The sequence below is a fragment of the Haliotis rufescens genome, unplaced genomic scaffold (genome assembly GCF_023055435.1).
Source record: "Haliotis rufescens isolate VD_foot unplaced genomic scaffold, xgHalRufe1.0.p SCAF_2, whole genome shotgun sequence".
NCBI classification, from domain to species: domain Eukaryota; kingdom Metazoa; phylum Mollusca; class Gastropoda; order Lepetellida; family Haliotidae; genus Haliotis; species Haliotis rufescens.
The window spans coordinates 59958466-59983294 of NW_025963890.1; the positions used below are offsets into that span (position 1 = coordinate 59958466).

Sequence of the window (24829 nt, forward strand, 5' to 3'; positions counted from 1 at the left end):
TCAGTTGCAGCCTTAACTTATTAACTTATCATATTTTATTTCATCAGCATTTATGACTTGGCCCATTTTCCAAACTATGCTTTTGATGGTCGCATTTAGCATTCTGGTTAGCGTGACCCTCCATAAAAGACAACCTAAGTCTGTACATACTGAAGACCTTTTCTATCATTTATGCCAGATCTGGTGAACATCCTATTTAATATCTAAAAGTTATTCGGATCATAAATGAGAGTATGCTTATTTCATAAGTAGTGTACCATCATCGCGCTCACTTAAGTATAATTATCTCAGAAAATGCACTATGATACCATATTTTTTGTTGTTGTTGAACGGGGCACTCATGGATGTATGGATGTCAACTTCTTTATTATGAGGAACACGTTTGATGAAGGAGTAAGCATATACTCCGAAACGTTGTGTTCCTCATAATAAAGAAGTTGACATCCATATATTCTCTTCCTTATATAAAGGAAAATTCTTACAATCACTATGAGGATTAATAAGTCACCTTGTCATCCAATGGAATGCAAATTGTTTGGCAATTGCCAGTTTGTAATTGTATACTTTAGTGTGAATACAAAAGGATCATTAGAACATCCCCTGAACATTTGAAAGCAATATGCCTCATGGTTTCTGAGAAAAGGTTGTGCTGCTGTGGTAGCCATGTTTTGTTGCAGCCAGAGATTTAGAACATGTTCAGTGATATCATACGAAAATATTCAATGGTTTTGGGAGAGGAATGTCAGACAACTGCAAAAGGTTGCATTTACTTTTGCTTAAACATCAGATTTCTCTTTCATTTCATTTCATTTGCAAAACTACATTTGGATGCCTTGAAGAACTTCAGCCAACTCCCAGTAAGAAACACTCTTAAAAAAGTTACTTCTTAATCCTTTTAAGTGGTTCTGGAGAAGTCAAAACGCTAAACAGTTTTACAGATGCCAAGGATGCCATTGCACCCTCAGGTCAGTGAGGGTATAAAAAATATATACTTTCTGCATGTTGAATGTTACAATCATTTTTTTTTTTTCCAATTACTTCATTTAAAAAAAATTCAGCCAAAGCTTCAAATTTCCCAGGAGCACTAATATGTCTCTAGAGGCATCAGTATGCACAGAAGTGTCTGACGTTTTGAAACAATAATGTTCAATGATATTCCAAAATGTATCATGTTGGAATGTATTACCATGTCATAACTGAGTTCAATTGATCTACATCATGAACCCAATCAAAGTGTCATCAACATATTGATTATTGAGTTTGGTTTAACACGGCTTTGAAATAACAAATAACAAACAACTATTCATGTTCAAACTATTTTATGGTGACATACAAAGCAACACAAAATGCAACCTCAACTCTCAAACTGATCATATGACTGTACAACACATGTGTCTATGTACAGTATATGAAACTAACAGAGCAACATAATCAGTCTAAACATGAGCAAAAATTGCAGGTGTCTACAAACACATTAGACATTTTTAGAAAGTGTTTGTTTGTTTGTTGTTTAACATGACAGTCAGCAATATTGCAGCTATATCATGGCCTGTAAATAATGGAGTCTAGTTCAAGTGAGCAGCTAAATCAAGTATCATTAATAGAAATATTTCTCCATCAGAATCCTCATCAAGAAATATTTCTTTTTCAAAGCTTCCTGTTTTTTTCATACATCAATAGAAAACATTTCATTTGGATGAAAACACCTCAAATGGCTTTTCAGTTAACAGGCTACCAGGGGCCTACACAGGTTCATATATTCCCGTGAAACAATGTAAATGCTATCAATAAAGAAGTGTTTTCTGATTAATCATATTTGAATGTCATAAAATATTTTGATTTAGGTAAATTAATGCCTTTCTGGGGATGAATGAGTGAGTGAATATTGCTTTACGATGCATCAGCAATTATGCAGTTATCTGCCGCAAGCGCTGGAGATGTGTTAATCAGGTGTGAAAAATGAGGAAATTGAAAGCAAGTTCATTGCCATGTTCAGCAACATATTAGATGCATCAGCCAGCAAGATCAGATTACAAAGAGGTACTAGCGCTAGCGATTGTCTTCTGTCTCTGTCAAAGTATGGCAGTTCTGATCATATTAGCGCTAAGATCGCTCTGTCGAACAGGACCCAGGCCTGGAACAGTCAAACCAGCGGCTGACTCGGGAGGAGATGCTAAAATGAGCATCATTTGGGTAACCAACTCAGATGCTCTTCTGAGATAGTTATCCCTCTAACTGTCCAATTTAACAATAGGCAATGCCATCCAATCCCCATTCCATTTCCATCATTGACAATGGACTCTCAAACATATTTCCTCCCTACAATGTCAAGGTATAACATACACAAACAATCAAACTAAATACAGCACACAGACAAGACACAAACATGTCACATGAAGACAATGTCCTCAGTAATGTGTGGTCAACATCAACAAATCAAACTTGTGTAGTGAAACCATTCTAAACAGAATTCATCACATGATCCCTTGGATCACAATTAAGCATACACTGTGGATAACCCATATGATAAACTCAATGTCAACACACAAGACATTAGAAAGTTCAATACTGTTAGCTGAGCACCTGGGACATTGTCTCATCCAAATTTCCTCAATAGTACATATTTCAAAACTCAAATACCACTCCACACGTCTTGTGGTTCATGCCTGTATTAGGTTTATGAGTGGTCATCAGACAGTATTTCAGTACAGTACATCAAAGCTTACAGTCGGAGGAGAGTTAAATTGACTCAGGCCATAGATGTTCCCATATTGGTAAAACCAAACCTCCAAGTACACAATGAGCTCTTTACTCCGATACAATACCCCTCTGCACAAAAATCTGAGATCACCTCCAAAGGAGGTCGCATCAGCTGAACTTTGTATTGAGCGTGAAGGCTATTAAATTCTCAGTACAAGTGTGAAAAGCATTCAGGCCAGCATAGTTTCCATACTATGATTATCATATTCTAGCTACGTATATTACCTTTTCAAGGAATGCACTTGGATTAATATCACTGATACCTCTAACCTAGTTGATAATGATATCAACACACTAAAACCAACTCTGTGCATCAAGAAGCTGTAATACTGCTAAGGTCAAGTCATGCAATAGCATCAAGGCAACCATCAAATACTACATAGTAATATTATCTTTAAAAAAATAGTCTATATACATTGCTGTATGTCTGTTCATGTCCAGTTACTCATTCCACTGATCTTCATAAGTGAATAGAATTAACTCTGCATTTTAACAACAACCATCAAGGTTTAATAGAGAAACTTACATCTTGTTTTACAACTAGTATACTTGTATCACTTCACACCTGTAATAATAATGTGGAGAATATTAGCTCTCAGCAACATTCCAGCTATATGTCAGCAGCCTGTAAATAATCAAGCCTGGACCAGACAATCCAGTGGTTGACATCATGAACATCAATCTACGCAGTTGGGATACGATGGCATGCATCAACCAAGTCAGCGAACATGTCCACCCGATCCTGTTGGTCGTCTCTTACAACAAGCATGGATTGCAGAAAACCACTTCTAACCTGGTTCTTCACTTGAATGATAACATTAACAGCCAACAATAGCTGTATGGTTAAACTTAAATGAAACCTACCAACCAAATTATGTTTTTTTGAAATTTAATATACAACTCTTCCAGTCAGTTGATGTGACTAATACAAAGAATTGAAGTCTTAACAAGAAAGGCTTCTTCTAAAATATTACATGTCTATTTTTGTACAAAAAAACAAGTTGATAAAAAAAAAGTTGGATATGGTGATCCATCAGGTAGAATAAGGACAATTATAATTATCCTGGATTAAAAGCAACTGTTGTTCAGCTGACTAACAAAGATTAGCAATAACAAAATTATCTTGACCTCTGTTGAACTTGCTTTTATCCAGATTCGACTGAAAAAGATCTCTACATGTATTAATTACATAACAGTTCACTTGTAAGCACCATATCAAACAGTATGATCATCACTTCAATAACAGTATTATATTAATTCATCACCACAGACACTTAAATACAATAAATAAATTCAAAATATATACATCAACAGCAGTATAATATTTACAATGTATCACATGTCAAAGATTCATCAGAAAATTTCTTCATATGCATTGCAAAGTAATGAAACAAAAATACAGTATGTGAAATAACAACATTATCTCTAAATCTAGCAATATTATTCTGATAAATCCATACAAGTCTCATTCTCAATGGCATACAATGAATCTGGTTAGGTAGCACTTTTAATCATGAGACAACAATGTCTCTCAATTTAACACTGCTCCACAGATACGTTCAGGTGACCATCGATGAGGGCACCTATTATACATAATGGACTCTCTTCCAGGCGAGGTCAATCATCAACTTGACAGCATTGGCATCGCCCTTAACAAATTAGTCTAGGTAGCGGTGAATGTGTCAGTCCACACAAGATGACCATGGAAGTGAAAGAGTAAATGATTAAGCTAAGGTTGAAAAGGTCAGTCCAATGTCATCTTTACTAGTATCTCATAATATGATTAAACTGGGGTCATTTAAAGACAGTCACAGATGACATCACAGAAGCTAAGTCGTTGTGGAGCTGTTGTGCAAGATAAAACGTACTGGTGAGATGGCACACAAATCGGCAAACATTCTGCAATCTGTGTGGGACAACGGGCATCTCTAAAGGAACTGCTGAGGAATGTGCTGGTTTCTGAGGCCACCAGTCACTTCGAAGCTGACACTCATGAAGGGATGCCTACGAACTGGGGCAGAGGACACAGGCTTCATGTGGACAACACCTTGCGCGTCAGTGTACCTGTAACATGAAGTGATATAATACAGTCCAGGTATCTTACAGATTACATGTCAATCTCCAGTAGGCAAATCTTATACAGGAATATATATACACATGAATCCAATAATGTCTTTACATGCCTGAGACTGACAGTTCAAGATACATCTTACATATGCAACTGGATAAGATCATAAACAGCAGGAAGTGCACAATCAGCTTGAACAGATGCAATACCTGCTGTGCAAATACTGTAAAACTAGGTCATATTTCTGCACAGAAGTGAAAATAGTACTGAGAGTGAAGAAATCTTATCATGCTTATGAAGAAATGAAAGATACAGATTTCCCGCCATTATAAAGTCCTGGCATTGTCAGATATAGAATGGATTTATGAAGGCCCCCACCATCTAAGTGACCAGTACATTGATCAAAGGTTGTTTATTCGAAGATTTCAGTTGCGACACATCTGATATCTAGTCTTATCTTCAATACAGTTATTTCAGGAAAATTAAATTCAAGATAATTTGAGTATTTCTGTTAGTATTAGGAATAATAATATACGGAGAAATGGGGAAAAGCATGAAAGCAAAAACGTTAGTAACAAAATATTATCTGCAATAGGATGCAGGATTACACATGTCCTGAAAAAAAGAAAACCACACTACCTAATCCACTAAAAAAACTTCAAATCTTTTCTGAGACACACATTTTGTAATTCAAATAGTTACGTAAGGTTTCAATCAATAAATTGAAGAAGGTGCTTAATAATACAATCAGATACAATAATGTGAGCATGCCAAAATATTTCAATGATATGTAGATTATAATTATAAACAGCGAACTTTAACATTAGGTTGAAGTAATCATTTTGACAAAATATGTATCTCAAATAACTAACTAGCTATAACCTACAACTCTAACAATTTTATTCTTTTGGAGTCAGGTGAAATATGCACACCATGGTGTGAGAACCTTTCTCTATGTAGAGACGCTACAGTGAATGGAATCAATGCAGCCAGTCTGCATGAAGAACCTGCTAGAACTAGGAGCCATGGGCCTTGACATTAATCCTGAACAAGATCTGTCGGGTTAGGTAGGCTAGACCCACAGCTGCAACTTACGAGGACTCCCTGGGTGAGACGCACTGTCAAGTTCAAACCAACAATTACTGATCATTTGTCAACTTGCGAACCACAATTCATACAATTGTTGTCAACAGGCATTGACACAAGTTTCTCACGTTAAATGGCGCATGAAATTTGCTAAAAGCCTCCTTTTAACAACGCATGGTGACAATGGCATGTGAGGTTTATGCAACTCAGAATTCACATAAGAATCCATACCCCTTTGACAAGATGTGCTAGGGTACGCACAGAAAAATACTCAAAACCATTAAAAAGCTCTTAAAATATTTACCTGATGGAGAAACTTTTTTGAAAAACAAGTCATACAACAATCACCAACCTTTGTTTACCTGAGATGTGTATTTTAACATCCAATATGTAGCTACTTAAAAGCCTTGGCATTAATGAAAAACACATAGGGGCTTATACTTATCATTGTGAAACTTTGCCATGCATAATTTCTATGACACTTCAACACTACAATTTTTAGACTCTTTCAGTTTGTTCTGCGACTGAAAACAATAATGGATCAACCAATTAATAATAATCAATTGAAATGATAGATTGAAGTAATTACAAAATGGGCCTGAACTTGTTTGTACAAGGCAGACGCTGTTTTTTTAAGGCTCCAAAATACAACCTCATTTGTTGCACGTCAGATTTGATTATCTTTAAGCTCAAATTAACCAACTGTATTGGACAATAGAATAATTATGATCATAAAAAAGGACTCATTTATTTTCTTCTCTGACAAACAAGCAAAGAACAAACTGCTTAGCTACAGCTATTTCTGACACAAATTACTCATCTGTCAAAGTTTGTTTCCTTCAAGTAACCATGGTGATTGCATTTGAATGAGTTAAGGTCTCCAAATCAAACCCTACATGTCATTGGCAACAATTTGAGTTCTATTATCATTACTAGTTCTGGCATTACCATGCGTAAAGAATATGATTGAATAAATTGTTCTGTTGCCAAACAATAAAAATAATAATTGTGTTGAATTAGCACCCAAACCAGGCCTAAAATACCAGAAATGCAAATGCATTGATGGATAAGTGACAACAATGATCTGCAACTCAGATACAGATTGCATGAAGAAGAATCTACCACTTTGTTTGTTTGTTTGTTGTTTAACGTCATACTCTGCAAATATTCCACACCTGTAAATAATCAAGTCAAATCTTTTGGAGCAACAATCTATGCCATCAGGAACAGTGACTCGTGACCACCCAATCCCCTAAGTCGCCTCTTATGGCCAGTATAGGTTGCTGGGACTTATCCTAACACAGAATTGAAGCGGAATATTTACAGGCTATCATATAGATGCAATATTGCTGAGTATAGCATTAAAAAGACAGACAAAAAAAACCAAGGAACTGTCACTGATGATAAATTATCAAACACTTTGAGCTGATGTGTCCACTGTCAATACTTTCCTTGACATATACGAAATACTTCTATGTGAACTTGATACTTCAAACCACTATTTCCATGCACTGCACTGTGCATATGCATGCTGAATTAAATGCACTGTGAAAGATCCACACATTTTAAGTTGCTCAGTGTGCTATGAATACAGCTGTTATTGACATCTGTCAAAGTGAAATTCACATCACATCGTCAATAATGCAGGGCATGCATCATCAAACATGCTATATACGAGCAGCAACCAGGTGGAAAATTGGGTGTTAGAGAAATCAATGTCGTTACATACGAACACATATCAAGTTGATCCGAAGGCACTAAAAGTTGCCTCCCTTTGTCTCATGATAAAAGATTGGGGGATTTCAGGAAATCTGAAAACAAGATTATGGGTTCAAGCATTCAAATAAAATCTCAAACTTGAGCTTTAGGGATCCAAACAGATTATGATCATGCTTTCAACACACTTATAGTGCAATAACATCCCATGTGGAAAATAGTGTGGGTATTAGTCTCAAAATATGGAAGGACTATGATCGACTAAAGATTTCAGAAATAATGTATTGGCAATTTTGAGGCAATTAACAATATATGCCAACAGGAAGGGTGTGCTGTTAGTATATTGGTGAAATTAACTCGATATCATGTTTATATTGCACTAAAACACTGACATTGGGATGCTAATGAAAGTGAATTACGTTGCGCAGATGCATAAAACATTGCGTCGGATCAGTCCTTAAAAGGAAAAAAAATTAACATTTTTACAACCCTTCCAAACATAAATCATTATCTGAGAAATCTTTGATGTTTTCAATTAAACAGAATTTTCTTCTGTTTAAACCATTTTAGACTGAATACATCTCAATTTTTGCTTTTCATAACTTTTAATTCTAATGTAAACAAACAAATCAAACTGCATATAGCCAAATTTTCAATACACAAATTACTAATTACTATATCTGTATTTTATACCTGTTTGCCTTATAAGTCATGTCAGTGCAAGTAATAATCCTACATTCTGTAGGCTGGTTGGTCATAATCCTTCCACAGCTGGGGCAAGGGAAAAGGGAAGTAACTGGATTGTTCAGCAACAGCTCACTCAACATACCTCCTCAAAGCTAGCAAAATCTTGTACATTTCTGAAGTAAATCAGAAACTCATAGATTTGCTTTGTTTCTATATCCTGGCTCTGAACACAGAGGTGCAATTGAACAAGAAAGAGACTCATATTGGTAAAAATCACACATTAATAATGCTTCACGGCCATAAAGAAGACCCTACAAAACCAAAACCTAATGTAAACACCGGAATGATGCAATATAGATATTAACTGTCTGTGCAGCATTTGTTTCGAAGAACATCATCACACTCAACCACGGTAACTATGGCATTCACAAATCTCAAATATTCTAAAAATTTACTTTAAGCATTATCTTCAATTAACACAAGCTTATATTCAAAATGTCATTTCAACCAATAATTTGTTGCAAAGTAAAGATGTAGAGGATGTTCCATGTGTCAAGTGAAATATCATGTTTCTCTCATCGAGTGACAGGGAAAGGAGGTATTTGCACAAGTGGCATAGCCATAAGTGAAAATATCTTTCTCCTGTCATGAGATGAGAGAAACATTATCTTTCTAGAGACACATGGAATATCCTATTTATTATATACTTTTGTGTAGTTGTCTACCGTAAAATTAAATTATTTCATTACAAATGTAAAACCTTGAATATACCCTACCTAACCAACAAGGTTACAACCCCTTATAATTGTGACTGAAAAAGTACTTCCGTGTTTGCAAAATCTTAAAAAATATGAACAAAAAATATTTGAGGTAAATAACATTCCTTATCATACATTATGATTATATACAAAATCAACTTCAATAAAAAATATTCTTGAAATCTACGAATCTGTTGAATGCGAAAGAATGGACTGGACACTGGTCAAGTAACAAAAATGGCACTTTGTGGAAACTACAATCTCGATTGACGAGTTAAATGAGATATTTACAGTTTATAACAAAACATTTTTAAGAGAATAAATAACAGCAAGAAGCAATATTATCTCCATACGACTATCTGTCATTATTTTGCCTCATTAATGTGGCACTAGTGCAAAAAAGAAGTCAACAGTTTGTGTAAGGGAGGTAAATCTTGCAAGACAATAGTTCCGTCAAAGCATTATATGCACTGAAATCCCCTTTTTTCTCAACTTCAGAAAACTTTCACATTGAAGTATATAATAAAAAGCGTTCATGCGCTTAAGCAAAAACATTATGAAACATTTTCTGAAAAATCCTCGGCAAACATACTTACTTGGCACGAAGGACACCACTGCGGGTTTTACTGGCACGGTTGTTGACAGTGGTGTTGACAGTGTTGTCAGACATGTTGTTTTTAGCCAACAACTCATCAAACTGTTTCCGTGGTAACCCTGGTAAAATATTTAACATATATATTTTTTCATGACAATCACAAATAGTGTAACCAAAAAATAGGCTGTCTTCCCAATGCTACATTCTGGCGCCATATTCTCTTCAAAATCTTTTTCAGTATTACAAAACATTTAAGCAAGCACGTTTTACTGCAACACATTTTAACACATAACATTTTAATCAATGCAATCATTGTTTACATACTGACAACAGTGTTAAACATGTAGATACATATCTATGTAAAATGACATGGTGATAGATCAGAAATGCTTGCTTGATAGTGTACATGGTGTAATAGACATGAAGTTCTACACATTTACACAAGTTTCTATCCAGAAAACACTGGAAATCATGTAAATCCAAGTCATTGTTTTTATCTGGAAATACATGCTAATTCTTATCAATTTCAGTAACGATACTGATAAATCCCCAAAGCTCATTTTGACAAAAGCTGTAATAGTTAAAAGTAGCTATACAACTCCAAAGCTGTACCCATCAAAGGGATATAAATAATCACACACAGAAAAAGAAAAACTCAACAAAACATAATTACCCCGGGTACCTCATTCGTCTATTGTCACAATATGACTGAATTTATGCCGATGCAACTTCATATGTTAACTCACTCAATTTATACTCTTATCTTATAGGTTAACCATCTTTTTAAACATGATAACTGAAAACATAATGTGCCAGGATAACATAATATTTAAACTACAGATAAGACATTGTCAACAGAACCAATTCAAAGAGTTCATTAATTTACCTGGCATCAAATATCCAGGAACACTGGAACTCTTTGGTGGTCCTTTCACAGGAGGAAGATCCTTGTGACCTACAGCAGAACAGATGGCACTACACATCATCTACATAGCTTCAACAGGAATCCCTGGTAATATCAGAGCATGTTCTTGTGATTCATCATTGCAGTTTAAAACAACCCTTGCACCATATCCAAATGCATAATTTGTTAAACTGATATTTCCTTCAACAATCAGTCCAAATTTTATGATGTCCCATGTGGTCAATCGATGCATGCTACATCTAATATTCAATGCCATTGTCTCACAAAGCAACCTGTTTGTTATTTAACACCACACTCAACAATATTCCAGCTATATGACGGCGGTCTGTAAAGAATCTAGTCTGAAACAGACATTCCAGTGATTGACATCATGAGCATCGACCTACGCAATTTGGATACGATGACATCATGAGCATCGACCTATGCAATTGGGATACGATGACATACATCAACCAGTTCAGGAAGCCTGACCACCCGATCCTGTTCATTTTAAAGTAACCTCTTAAGTCCAATTTTCATGGCGACAAAGCAATATGAGCTATGGCAGTTTTCTGAATCTCTCTGTACAGCTGGAGCTTGGTCAACCGAGCCCAAGAAGTCAACAATGATAAAATAAATTGTTAAACTGTTGAATTATGTTACCAGTTCAAAGACTGAAAAACTAAACTGTATCCAAGTCTGAACTACCATTCACCCTACATAACCATGATGAAAGCAGTATTACTTGCAAACAGATTTGCCACCTGCATAACACTTTTCCATGGCCGATATATAAATACATAAATAAAGTCTCTCCATCCACTTCAGTTTCATTCCCTCATCCTTACATGCCCAGTACTCTTCCTATTCCACCCATATACAGCAAACGTGTCATTCTTGTCATACACACATACATATGGCTTCAGACCGCCTCCGTGGTCTAGTGGTAGAGCGTCCGCCCGGAGAGCGGAAGGTCCCGGGTTCGATCCCCGGCCGCGTCATACCAAAAGACATTAAAAGATGGTACTTGTTGTTACCCTGTCTGGCGCTCGGCATTAACTACCATTCACCCTACATAACCATGATGAAAGCAGTATTACTTGCAAACAGATTTGCCACCTGCATAACACTTTTCCATGGCCGATATATAAATACATAAATAAAGTCTCTCCATCCACTTCAGTTTCATTCCCTCATCCTTACATGCCCAGTACTCTTCCTATTCCACCCATATACAGCAAACGTGTCATTCTTGTCATACACACATACATATGGCTTCAGACCGCCTCCGTGGTCTAGTGGTAGAGCGTCCGCCCGGAGAGCGGAAGGTCCCGGGTTCGATCCCCGGCCGCGTCATACCAAAAGACATTAAAAGATGGTACTTGTTGTTACCCTGTCTGGCGCTCGGCATTAAAGGGCTAAAACAAGGACTGGTCGGTTGGAGTCAGTATATTGTGTCTGAGTGGGGTATCCATGTTAAACTGCGGCATGATATCTCAGTGTGCTAACACACACACACGTGCATGCACGCGCTATATAAGTGCAATAATCTTGGACGCGACGTTAAACCCAATTTCACCTCACCTCACCATATGGCTTCATATACAAAACACAATACATACAAAGCCTTGTGATTGGGTGTATGACAAAAATGACATATGCATAGCTGTAGTGGTAAGTCTCTGGGCATGGAATAGAATGAGTATTATTTATAAAATAACTAGCAGGCATGTAGATGACAGAAATAACAATATGCCACATACAGAAACATACTTTCAAGGCATACAACAATATCCTGAAGTGCCATATACTAGAGATGTCATTGTATATCATGCTATCAATGTATCAAATTTCTATACTATATCAATACAAATTTGTGAATATCAATACAAATTTGTGAATATCAATACAAATTTGTGAATATCAATACAAATTTATGAACATCAATGCTTAATGCCACAGATATATTACAATCATAAAGACTACTATGGCTGAGGATAACGAAAAGGCAGAAAATTCCATTTTAAACATTTAATGGTTCAATCTAGTTCAGAGTTAGCATAAAATTGAAAATTGTTTAACTGCAGGTCTACAAGGGATTTTATTATCCATAAAAGTACAGGTTAACTAATTTTATTATTAATCGAGATATCAATATATTACGATACTTTTGGGTGGATATATTGACATACTCCAGTCCATTGTAAGCAATTTAACATTAATACAAGATACATACTCAGCATAATTATTGAGGTGTCATGTAGATAATTAAAGTACCGGTATTAAAAAAAAGGTCAAATTTTCAACTGCCAAGAGTGCAGTTCAGTGGCATCTGGAATAAATAATTTAAACCCACATTGACTGTTACTTGTCATGTATTGCAAGTGCAACGCTAAACCATTGGTTGAGTTCAGGCAAGTGTTTTGGGCGGCTATTTTCCATCACCTTCAATCTTGCACTTTCATTTTTTTAATGGACATAGTCCATTTGTCCAGTTTCATAAAAGTATCCAATCAGTGTGACATAGGCATTAACATGTTCTTCAACTGTTGATCATATTGTCAACACACTCTGACATATCGACACTTGTTGGCACATGTTCATGCTTGACACCCTACATATCCAGGTGACCCTTCAATAGTGATGCTGAGTGTTTGTGAAGTGTGGATTTAGAGAGGATAATAATCCCATGTTTATCACATTTCTCATGTTAACAGTTCAAAGAAATATATAACATGATTAATTTGAGACTTAATTTACAAATACTTACACTTTGACAGTTACAAAAACAGATAAGCTACACACATTAGTAACCACTACTTATCAAACTGAAAAGAATGAGACATTAGGCACTACAGAGATCAAAAGCACAGACAATATGGAGATGAAACTGGCACAAGCAGTTATGTTGCTGCACTAGCAATTTAGGAATCATTTATTCTACAAAACAAATTCAAGGTCATTAGTACATTAAACATGCTAACTACTGAAGTTGCATAATAAAACTGCTATCCATTTTATGAGAAATTGGGGGGGGGGGGGGTCCGGTGGGGGGGAGTCACGCTTATGCTTTTCATGTTTCAGATTTCTAAACCTGAATATCTACTTTTAATGGACTGATGGAGACCAAAGCCAATCAAGACATCAAGTTAGTTTTCACAGTATATTGAACAAAACATACTCACACACTCACTACAATTCAAAACTAGATGTCACTTGATATGAGACGTTAAAAAAATTAGATAAAATATTATGTGTCAACACCCAATTTCCACACAGGTATTATCAGGAACAAGGCCCTGACTGTAACCCTCACCAACAACATGTAAAGTTGTACATCTAAGTATACATTGTACTCCTGTGAAAAGCTTAGCATGAAACTGATAACCTACACAACACAACAGTTCACCAGCTGCTGTATCTGCCTGTACTTACCACCTATTGCACTGTCCACATCCTCATCCTTGTTTGTACCAGCTGGAGAAATGTACACATTACAAACCTCTATGTATGTTGTTGATCAAAGACAGTTGAGCACAAAAAAATCAATGCCCCAACACATAGCAAAAAACAACCACCAACATAAACGTCAATGACAAATGTGCATTATAAACAAAATTACCTCAACTGGGAAAGATCAGCCAGGGAACGAATCAAGAATTAATAATTTTCAGGCCAGCAAGAGTTGAAAAGAAAGGCCTTAAAGAATTCAGCTGTGTATCATCGTATTCATAAATATGGATCTAGGAAGCTAAGTGTACATGTTTCGTGTCCAAGTGGAGACCCAGTCAAGGATATATATTTCCTCCCAGTTTCTTCCCACAGTTGTGAAGAATATAAAGAGTGCACGAACATACATAACAACACAAGCACTATATATATGCTCATTAGTGAAAACTGAGCCTAGGTGAAATTTCTTGCTTCATGATTGTCATGTGAACATCAAATTGGCCAAGCACAACCTGCATCAACCCAACCAAAGCTGTGTTGTTATTCTCAGTGCAACATTTACTTACTATGAATCTCAGTCATGTCCGCCATCATCGTTCCTTTCCGCAGGAGTTCATCTCGCTTTCTCTTCTGTGTTTCTTTGCTTGCATGCCAGTTGCACAAAAATTTACGAGATGTTTCAGAGATCTCCTTCCCATCTAGCATCTCTGTAGACATTCATTTTACAAGAATTGTTATGTAATCCTACAAATGTCAAAGGTTGCAAACATTGTGAGTTACATAAGCAGAAAATCACATTCCAATCATATGTCTGTAGGTATTTCAGTCAATGAAGAATTATCCCTATGAATGTTTTAGGTATGTAGATATTTCAAAACTTTCAAAATATCTTTGATAACCTTTCATCTTATACACTGATTTACAATATTTTTTAGAGTAAAACTATAATTTGACACTTTTTTGAAATACATGAAATACAAACTAGTACTAAACAATAGGGGCATTAAAGATGGTTTCTATTTACCTAAATGTTTTGACATGACAATAATTCTGTCCCTGTATTTGGCCTTGTGACACACTGGGTTGCCCATCAACTCCAGCCTCCACAGGAAGGGCCACAGTCCCAGAATATGAGCAAGCTCCTTCATGTCATTGAGGAAGTTGTCACTAGCCATCATCTGTGTGAGACGCTTCAACACCTCCAGGTCCTTAACGCTGTCCAGGTTATTGCCTGATATGTTGAGCACTTGTAGAGTGTTCTGGAAGTGAAGTCACATATTACCATCATAACACTGACTGTGAATGGCCAATTGTGCATACAAAACATTAGAAAAAGGCATTTTAGGGCCTGAATGTTTGTGAAAATAAATAAACGTTTTCTTTGTTGTTTAGCGCCACAATATTCCAGCTATATGACGGCGGTCTGAACCAGACAATCCAGTGATTGACATCATGAGCATTGATTTCTGCAATTGGAATACGATGACATACATCAACCAAGTCAGCAAGCCTGACCACCCAATCTCGTTAGTCGCCTATTACAAGCATAGTCGCCTTTTACGGCAAGAATGGGTTGCTGAAGACCTATCCTACCCCCTGATCTTCATGGGTCTGCAAAAAACAAAACAATATGATCCATCCAAACTTGTCATAATTAGATATCAATATTAATGTGTATATTACTGCTATAACCAGGAACAGAATGCTAAATTTTCCATATATTTTCAATTACAAGAATGACACCTCATATACATACAGCGAGAGTTCTGAGTGACCTGGGGTCAAAGAGCAGCTTCTCTCCTGGGGGCAGATGCTGGTTCTCTACGTGCAGCTCCTGCAGCTGGTCCAGCTTCTCTAGCCCCTCCACAACCGTGATGTTGTTGCCACCGATGTAGCTGAAACACAGCACAGGGGTAGACACCACTGGTCATATCCAACTCATATTTACTTTTTTAGTTTTCAACAATACAGGAAGATAATGAAATAAAACTACAAATACCAGCTTGAGATGGGTGAGTTGAAATGCGGTTTATAACGTCACGTCCCAAGATTATTGCACTTATATAGCAATTTCAAAGCACCAGGCAGGGTAACAACAAATACCATCTTTCAACATATTTGGGTATGACGTAGCTGGGGATCGAACCCCGAAACTTCCAGGGACCCCTTCGGCATAAACACATGGGGTCGTTTTCAAAACTTATGGGGACACACTCTGAGAGTTCATATAAAACTTTCAACCTGATATGCAGGTTATTGATGCAGAATCTAACCATCCACACGTAGTGTTAGCGATACAAAGAGAGTTTACATGGTATCTTTCTCAGATGTAACGTAGTGCAGCAACATCTGAAGTCATATATGTTTAGCCTCAACAGTTTGTTTGTGATCACTGCTATTAGCATGTCTCTTCAAGGTACTCATATTCTAAAATTAGAATGTAGCTTTTTCATTGAATTAGATTTCACGACATGTCGCAGTATTTCTTTCTGATTTATGCTTCTACCATGTGTAGTCACGAAGTCAGGTTCTCTGTAAATTTCTACCTGCCTCAGTTTTTCTATCTTTCCTCAGTCTGACACCATGGTAGATGTCAGGTGAATAGTGTCCAATTAAAAAAATTAGATATACATGGTGAAATTTTGACTAGCCAGATGGACCATCTACTTTATGTTTCAGGAAGCCCTTTGTAATTTCAACTGGCTATGGGCCAAAGGGCAAGCAGTTAAATCGTCCCCTGTGCAAGAATATGTGAACTCGATTCTGATTCGACCATTTGTGGCTTGAAGCCAATGAAAGTTGCTAGTTGTAAATTGAAAGTTTAAGATGCATCAGACATCGAATATAACAATGTTTACATTCAATAATAGAAGCAGCTGTCCGAGTATGCTGTCCATAATTATATAAAATAAACCAATCCACATATATACGCCCAATGTCCGACTGAGTGTAAATATCATGCACCAATCAATAAAAATTATTGTGAAAATTCTTTGAGGCCGCTGCTCGGCAGAACACTGAGCCTTATATGCCCTGAACTGTGCCTGAATTTACCCCTTGGGTACAGTGTGCATTATCAATCTATTGATTAACAATGTTAGTATTAACACCAACCAAAGAGGTTGCAAGAGACAAGTGTCATAAGGATGTTCTCAAGATTGTAGTAAATTTCAAAAACATATTTTTTTATACCATTATCAAAATTGTAAAATATCTTCAGGACATTTCGGACGGCAATCAGAACTGAAACTGAGAGTTAAAACATCACTGTTGAAAACCTAAGTGTAGCAAAACTCACAGTTTTACAAGTCGGTTGAGGGGCCCAAGGTTTTCTATTTTGCAGATGTTGTTGTTCTGTAGATATAAGTGAGTGAGGCTCTGGTTGTGATGGAGAACCGGCACTTTACTCAGTTGGTTGTCATAGAGATACAGGACTATCAGGTTCCGGCACAATGCCAAGTCCTCACCCTGAAGGAAAACAAGAAAGGAAAATAGTATGACAGACAGCAATCAATGGACACTGACATTTTCTCAACATGCTCAATGCATATAATGAATGCTTAATTTTGATAACTCATCAGCCCAAAAGAATAATAAATTACGGTGTCATGGGTAAATCTTTCTGAAATTGACACCAAGTCAGTGTCTCAAGTATTCTTGAATTAAATTCCTTGTTTGGCATTAAAATTGAAAAACTGTTTGTTTACAGAATCCTTATGAAGCCTGATCAATTTTCTTCTTTTTCTTATTTCTGGGTATTGATCAACTTGACCAATATGCCAAGATGCAGGAGGCAAAAACATATTGATTTGAGGTTAATTTCCCATACATAAACATTTTTTAAAAGCTTTAACACAATTTCAGACAAACTAATGTGAAAAAACCCATTACTTTTTCACTTTTGCAATAGCTGAAGTAGAATCATCTGTTAACACAGAATTGCCTGAAGATAAATCAGTCTGGTCTGTGATTATAAAAAAAAAAATTTGTAGCTCAATCGGACAATAATGATACTGTATTTTCTTGAGTATAGTGAGCACCCCATCTAGGGGATTCAGAATTGGGGGGTGGGGGGATTTTTTTTAGTATTATGCGCAGTTAAAGATTACATCATACCCCTTAAATGATTTTGGGGAAACAAACAGATTAACTAAACAGCTGATCATACTAGCCAAGCACTTACTTACAGATGCCTTTCCTGGGCCAAAATGCACTGTTGTCCATCATACCAATTGACCACAGCACTTATCTAAAATCATTAATAACACTGGCCCAGACTTTGAAGAATAGATAAATACAGATCGTACTGCCATGATGACTAGGAGTTAACTAAATCCACACTTCACTATCTATATAGATCTGTCTACAACTTCTACATGAAGTATCTCTGGTTGTTTAAGTCCATTGTGAATGTTTGCATGGCTCTTCAGCTGCCAGTACTGTGACATGTGAGTAGGAATTTGACAGAGGATTAACAGCCAGACAGTGAAAGGTAATCTCTCTCATGATATACCTATCACAAGGAGTGGAAATTTACAACTGTCCAAGGCCCTTAAATTTTCCTCAAACCTGTATTGATCGGAGGATACTTTTAGTACAAAATAACATGAAATTCTGACAAAATGAGAAGTGTTTATTCTGTCAACCAAGGTGTCAAGATGGGGACAGTAGTCTTGAGTTTTATGAGTGATAAAAGGCAGATGGTATCTTCCAGAAATGATGAAATAACTGATAAATACAAACTCTTCAAACTGGACCGAGCTTAAAAAAAATCTGGCACAAAGTCAGGTTTGGATCATCTTCCCGAGGCATGGGAGTTAACTGACTCTAAAAGTCCAGTTTCCACCCTTGCCGAACAAGGATGGAATTTTTTGGCTCAATTGTAGCGCCACCAGTTGCTATTACGAGTTACGTTCCTTCTAGCCCTTCCTATTGACCAATCAGATTCCACCTCTCATATGACTTGCATTTGTTTCAAACATAATGGCAGCACGATCTGATTGATGATCAACATATATTTTGTAATAAAATGGGCCTTACCTCGCGAAGTGCATCAAATCATGTGAGCACCTTGATTAAAAACATGAAAAGATTTGAGAAATATCTGTCAACACCAAGTTGGCAGTATACATGCTTTGCAAATCCGGCAGTCGACTGAAATCTGCTTGTTGAAATCCATGTTGTTTACGAACTGGATGCCGAATTTGTTACGCGATTTTGATTGGACTATGCATGGGCTCGTCAGTCCGGCCAAATTATGACTCCATAATTGCAGCCTAGTTCGGCAAAGGGGGAAACTGGACTTTTGCCTCAGGAAGATAGGTTTGGATAGATTCCAATAAATCTAGTTTTGTGTCATTCTGTGTCTTGTATTGACATAAGCATATTGTCACATTTTGCTTTCTCAAAATAACATATTCTCAGAAAACCAATGTGATACCATGCAGGGTTCAGATCAGTTCAATTTCCATGACACTGAAAGATTGTCACCTGAAATGTCCTAACCATATTTTTTCAAATTTGGTATTGATACACAAAGTCACCCAACACCATTTTGCTACAGAGTAAAGTACTGAACATGTTGCAACTTCCTATTTATCAACTCATATCATACATTTATAATCCTGATAATGACAGCTGTACATGATATTTTACATGCTCTGTACTGATAAACTTAATAACATGCATGACTCTTCAGCTATATATTTAGACACAGAGTCTTGTTTTTCTGTAGGTTTAATTAACATGACAAACTATTTAAACTACTGGTAAGTATTGTCAATAGCAGACATGCTTTTACTTTTAGACAACATTGATCCGAGTTCATGAATTTCAATCACTGTCATAACCGGATGCAAACACTTGCAACACTCTTATTGGAGTGCCACTGACGTTTTTCATGCAGACTTACAATATGTACAGTTAAGATTAATAGTGAAGAACCCAATCTGAATAATGATTGTGAACTTTCACCTTTGACTGGTTAACTTGCTGTGCCTTGCCGAAATACAGTTTTGAAACGATTGGTTTTCTGGCTCAAACTAGGCCAGCCACTGGTGGATCATGTTGATAGAAACGATGTGACCAGATGAGGGACCTCATGGGTGAAAAATCACATTTTGACTTTTCATTATATTTTAAAACTACAGCATCTTCGCAACACAAAAATACAATTCACAAGCTTCAAATTCATATTTATTACAGTGATACATGACATCACAAATGGCGGTCATCACTCAAGTTGACGTCATGGCACAATTATATTCAAGCACCCATAAGGTTCCTTTTCTCATGGTGGGTCACAAATATTGATACACAATGGCGAATGCTATGGCTAAATCTTTAATGTACTCATGCATTGCACAGATTCACAGCGTAAAACAAAACTTGAGTTAAAAACTTTCCTCCAATCAATTTAGTATGAAAGCTTATTACAATCTATATGTAACATTTACACTGAAGAATATGAGGAGGGACAGGTTTGGGCGCGTTGACTCCACTGCACGGTGTATTGATTAGCATGATTAGAGACATAACAATTGATCAAACTATCAATGAATTCACAATTACTCATGGCCTAATCATTTATTAGTGACACTATGTCGATAACAAGGAAAAACATCAATAAATGACATTCACAATACTATGATACCTAGTGTTTGAAATGAAGTAACATATCTTGTTTGTTGTTTCATACTGTAATCAGCAATATTCCAGCTTTATAATGGTGGTTTGTTAATAATCCAGTCTGGACCAGGCAATCCAGTGTTTGAGATCAAGAGCATCGATCTATGTAATTTGATCAACCAAGTCAGCAAGTCTGTCCACCCAATCCCATTAGTTGCCTCTAACAGTTAAGCATGAGAGTAAAAGAGTCCTTTTTCAAGACAGGAGACTATGCTTGTCGTAAGAGGCGACTAACAGGATCGGGTGGTCAGACTGACTTGGTTGGAGCATGTCATCGATCCCAATCACATGGATCGATGCTCATGATATCAATCACTGGATTGTCTGGTCCAGACTCGATTATTTACAGACCGCCGCCATATAGCTGGAATATTGATGAGTGTGGGCCAAGTCAGCAAGTCTGTCCACCCATTCCCGTTAGTTGCCTCTAACAGTTAAGCATGAGAGTAAAAGAGTCCTTTTTCAAGACAGGAGACTATGCTTGTCGTAAGAGGCGACTAACAGGATCGGGTGGTCAGACTGACTTGGTTGGAGCATGTCATCGATCCCAATCACATGGATCGATGCTCATGATATCAATCACTGGATTGTCTGGCCCAGACTCGATTATTTACAGACCGCCGTCATATAGCTGGAATATTGCCGAGTGTGGTGTAAAACAACAAACCAACCAACCAACCTTTTCATGACACTATAATGTTAAACATAAAACATCTTGGGGGTCCCTTGATTAAAATACCAGTATGAGAGCAAACATGAGGACCCCAGTTAGTTTTGCTGATTTTGATAGATCTGCGAAATAAAATCTTTTCTTATGTGAATAGGCGTCACATGTCATCTCAGAGAAAACTAAACAAGGTTTACACTTCTACATACCACTTCATCTATAGACTTGTCCTCTAGGTAAAGATGTGTTAATCGTCGAAGATACTGCTGCATTGATTCATCTCGCTTCTTCTTTGTATAGCCAGATGTACCACGGGCAATCAGGTCTATTGTCAACTTAGGCATCTTGGATGCTGTTAGATCACGAACTATTATAGGGCAATGTCCATGTTTCAAGCTTGCTTAATGACATGGCAATACATAGTTATTGTGTATATAATCCATGGGCGGTATTTTTACATTTCTGAAACAAACAAAAACTAGATTAGATGAAAATATTGATTCATTTTGGTTTACTAGCAAAACGTAATTTCATATTATTAATAATTAAACAACAGTCTTTCATATATCCACACAACATCATCCTCCTGCCACCAATTCAAAGATGAGGATTTCTGAAATTTATCTAAACTTGATCAGGGCCGAGGAAGCAAATGTCAAGTGAAAGGGTACACAAAGTATGTGATGTTGAATACCAGTTGTCAGACTTTCATTTTTGTGGAAGCCTCGATGGCCGAGTGGGTTAGATCGCGGACTTTGTGTGCTGGCGATTAGGTGCCTCACTCTGGCAGTGTGGTTCGAATCCCGGATGGGACTCAACCCCCCAAAAGTACGAGAATCTGTACTTTACTAAGAAAGTGTTACCCCAAATATATCATTTGTTACATTTGACCACTTTCCATGGCATTGTATGTTCATAAATATTATTTATCAATCTCATTAAAATCAGATCTTAGTTCTCGCTATTGCTAAACAAAGATCTGAGGACATCCCATTAGGGGACACGTCAGAATGCCCTTTCATCAAACCAATCAAAGCATCGCTTACCAGATCATGAAAGTGACAGTCGGAATGTGTTTTCTCATCATGCAACCTCGAAAAAGTTAACACGGGGTAATCTGAACAACAGTTAAGGCCCATACGACTGATTCCGTCAAAATTATCGTCTACCTCTCGCTTCCGTGGGTCAAACATTTGAACGGAGGAGGCGTTGCACAGTACATGGGAAGTACTGTCATACAATCTCAGCCATATATTAGACATTCTGAAATGTTCGTTTGTTCACTTTCAAAAATTTTAATCGAGAACTGTGCCAACATATTTTTCATGCGTATTCTGAAATGGAAGTCGCCAGGTTGAAACGAGTACCTTAAAGCTCTAGAAAGCAGCTTTCTAATTGGCTGATGTTTGTCATTTCAGTGGTTGGTCAAAGTTCGCGAAAGGTCGTTCTGACGTGACCCGTAATGGGATGTCCTCAGATCTTTGTTTAGTGGCAGCAAGAACTTAGATCTGACTTAAATGAGATTGTATTATTTATGTTCTTCTTTCATGTTTATTTCATGTAAAGGAGTTACCCTGTGTGGATAATAACTATGAAATTGCTTGGAATGATCAATGACAATGATTTACAGAATGCAAGTGCTCTACTACCTGAGATTATACCAGTGACATTTCAGCAACAAACTAAGCACTTTTTATGTTTCCCTTGTTTTAAAACCTGAGTATTTTTATCATTGTATTTTCTGCATTGCTGTTTCCTTGTTGAATCAACACTTCCAAAAAAAAAAATGGAATCCAACACCATATGGTATATATTGTTGGATCATAGGTTTACGGACAACATACGTTTTCGGGTGGCTTTGTTTATCTCAATTACTTGCATTATAACAAGGAGTGTGGCATTACGCAGACATTGTAAATACTCAGATAATGGCTTGTTATTAAGATAAAGCTATCTTTAATAAGTGACTGACATGTATTAGGCTACAGATGTTAATGTGATTTGCGAGAAAACTACGAATGTTTTTTAAGTATCCGAAAACCCATATGACAGGCTTATATGGTCTCTGTAGAAACTAAATCCTTTCACAGTAGGTGGACTGGTTACTCAATACATTTTATGTGTAATCATGGAAATGTGCTGTTCATACATAAATAAACAGAGAATTTATAATGTATTCTAAATCAGATCAATTCTAGACAATTCCGCACACCAGTCAGTTACCTATTTAATTAACTACGCATATACTGCTGATTATCTTACCATTCAACCATCCTCACTATAAATTATCACACCACTTTGAGGACATAAATGCAGAGTTTATCGCAAATGTCTAATATTATTAGATTAATGATATTGTGTCAGTGTGGGATAAATCGCAACAACATTTTGGGGCCTAATAGTAATAATTTGAAATTGATAGCTTATAGAGATATCTAATTTCTTCACCGAAGTGATCAAGTTGTAAAACATGTCATTATGACACGTTAACATCATGTTATAGTATAACAATTGAACGATATCCGGTTTGGCTATACTGCATACATGTATAGAATCTATAGATCTACCTGTTACATACCAAGTCCTTTTGAAGTCACAAATTGAATGGAAACGTGAACTGACAGTGGAAGAACTCTGACAGTAATGAGGCAGCAAATAACACGCATCAGCCGATTAATACTTACAATGTATGCAACATATCCAATCTCAACTTCATGTCATATCATTATTTTACTAATATGTAGCCTTGAAACATATGATGCACAAATAATAACTGAAGCTTCCTAGAAAACGTTACGATGTTTACACATGTAGCGCCTTGATACTATGATTGACAAGGCTTGATCACATGACCGGTTGCTAAGGTGGTTGTTATGTAGACAATTTTCTTTTCGCATCAATGCTGAAGACTGACAGTACGACTTCTCGTCACCAAAATTATATTTAAATCTTTTTTTGTAAGAATGGATATGATGATAAGTGTAATTACTAACCCGGAGAGGAAAAAGAGAATGCCACCACCGGCAAGGATGAACTTCTTTCTACAGAAGCTATTTTCTATCAACTAGTTATTATTACGGAAATAAAAACAACTACTCTAATGAATGTACTTTTTTCCAAAACAATTTTAAAAGTTATTACATTACACTCATTGGCGTTCTACTTTTAATGGTATCATTAAGGTAGTGTTATTTCCAATAGGAATTAAGGGAACGCGGGTGGCCCAGTGGTTACAACATATAATAATAATAATAATAATAATAATAATAATAATAATAATGATAATAATATGCCGTTATTTGCTATACAAAGTTGCGTCCCTTGGTCGCGCAAGGACCTGCTGATTGAGCGTTTTTACAGATCAGGCGACCCTAAATTCAACAAATTTGGAGCACAGGACAGCACAGCCTCGACACTGTGCAGAGGCCCGAGAGAATGTTAGTTAGTTATA

At 36.6% G+C, this 24829-nt stretch overlaps 1 protein-coding gene across 10 annotated transcripts; it reads right to left on the reverse strand.

The window, feature by feature from the left end:
• Positions 1-1302: 1302 nt before the first annotated feature.
• Positions 1303-24431, reverse strand: LOC124142041 (protein phosphatase 1 regulatory subunit 42-like). Of its 10 annotated transcripts, none has more exons than XR_006862122.2 (11): positions 23957-24040; positions 21588-21840; positions 17323-17492; positions 15781-15919; positions 15049-15283; positions 14591-14731; positions 14010-14051; positions 10557-10625; positions 9672-9789; positions 4594-4824; positions 1303-4543 (listed from the first exon to the last, which is right to left on the reverse strand). XR_006862122.2 is itself a non-coding variant. In XM_046510335.2 (11 exons), exons 2-11 carry the CDS (start codon positions 21720-21722, stop codon positions 4793-4795), a joined length of 1104 nt encoding a protein of 367 aa, XP_046366291.1. In that variant the 5' UTR covers positions 21723-21840; positions 23957-24040; the 3' UTR covers positions 1303-4792. The 10 variants fall into 10 exon arrangements, 9 of the variants coding, with proteins under 9 accessions (XP_046366291.1, XP_046366267.1, XP_046366257.1 ...); XM_046510335.2 differs by adding an exon at positions 5924-5946 and having other exon boundaries at positions 1303-4824; XM_046510342.2 differs by lacking the exon at positions 1303-4543 and adding an exon at positions 8460-8490 and having other exon boundaries at positions 4682-4824.
• Positions 24432-24829: the final 398 nt, after the last annotated feature.

Excerpts from the sequence above, each read along its gene's own strand:
- LOC124142041 (XM_046510311.2), bottom strand. The coding sequence starts at position 21,722 with ATGCCTAAGTTGACAATAGACCTGATTGCCCGTGGTACATCTGGCTAT. Across the intron at positions 17,493-21,587 it reads ACAAGTCTATAGATGAAGTG|GGTGAGGACTTGGCATTGTG; the intron begins GTATGTAGAAGT and ends GTTTTCCTTCAG. Across the intron at positions 15,920-17,322 it reads CTCAACCGACTTGTAAAACT|CTACATCGGTGGCAACAACA; the intron begins GTGAGTTTTGCT and ends GCTGTGTTTCAG.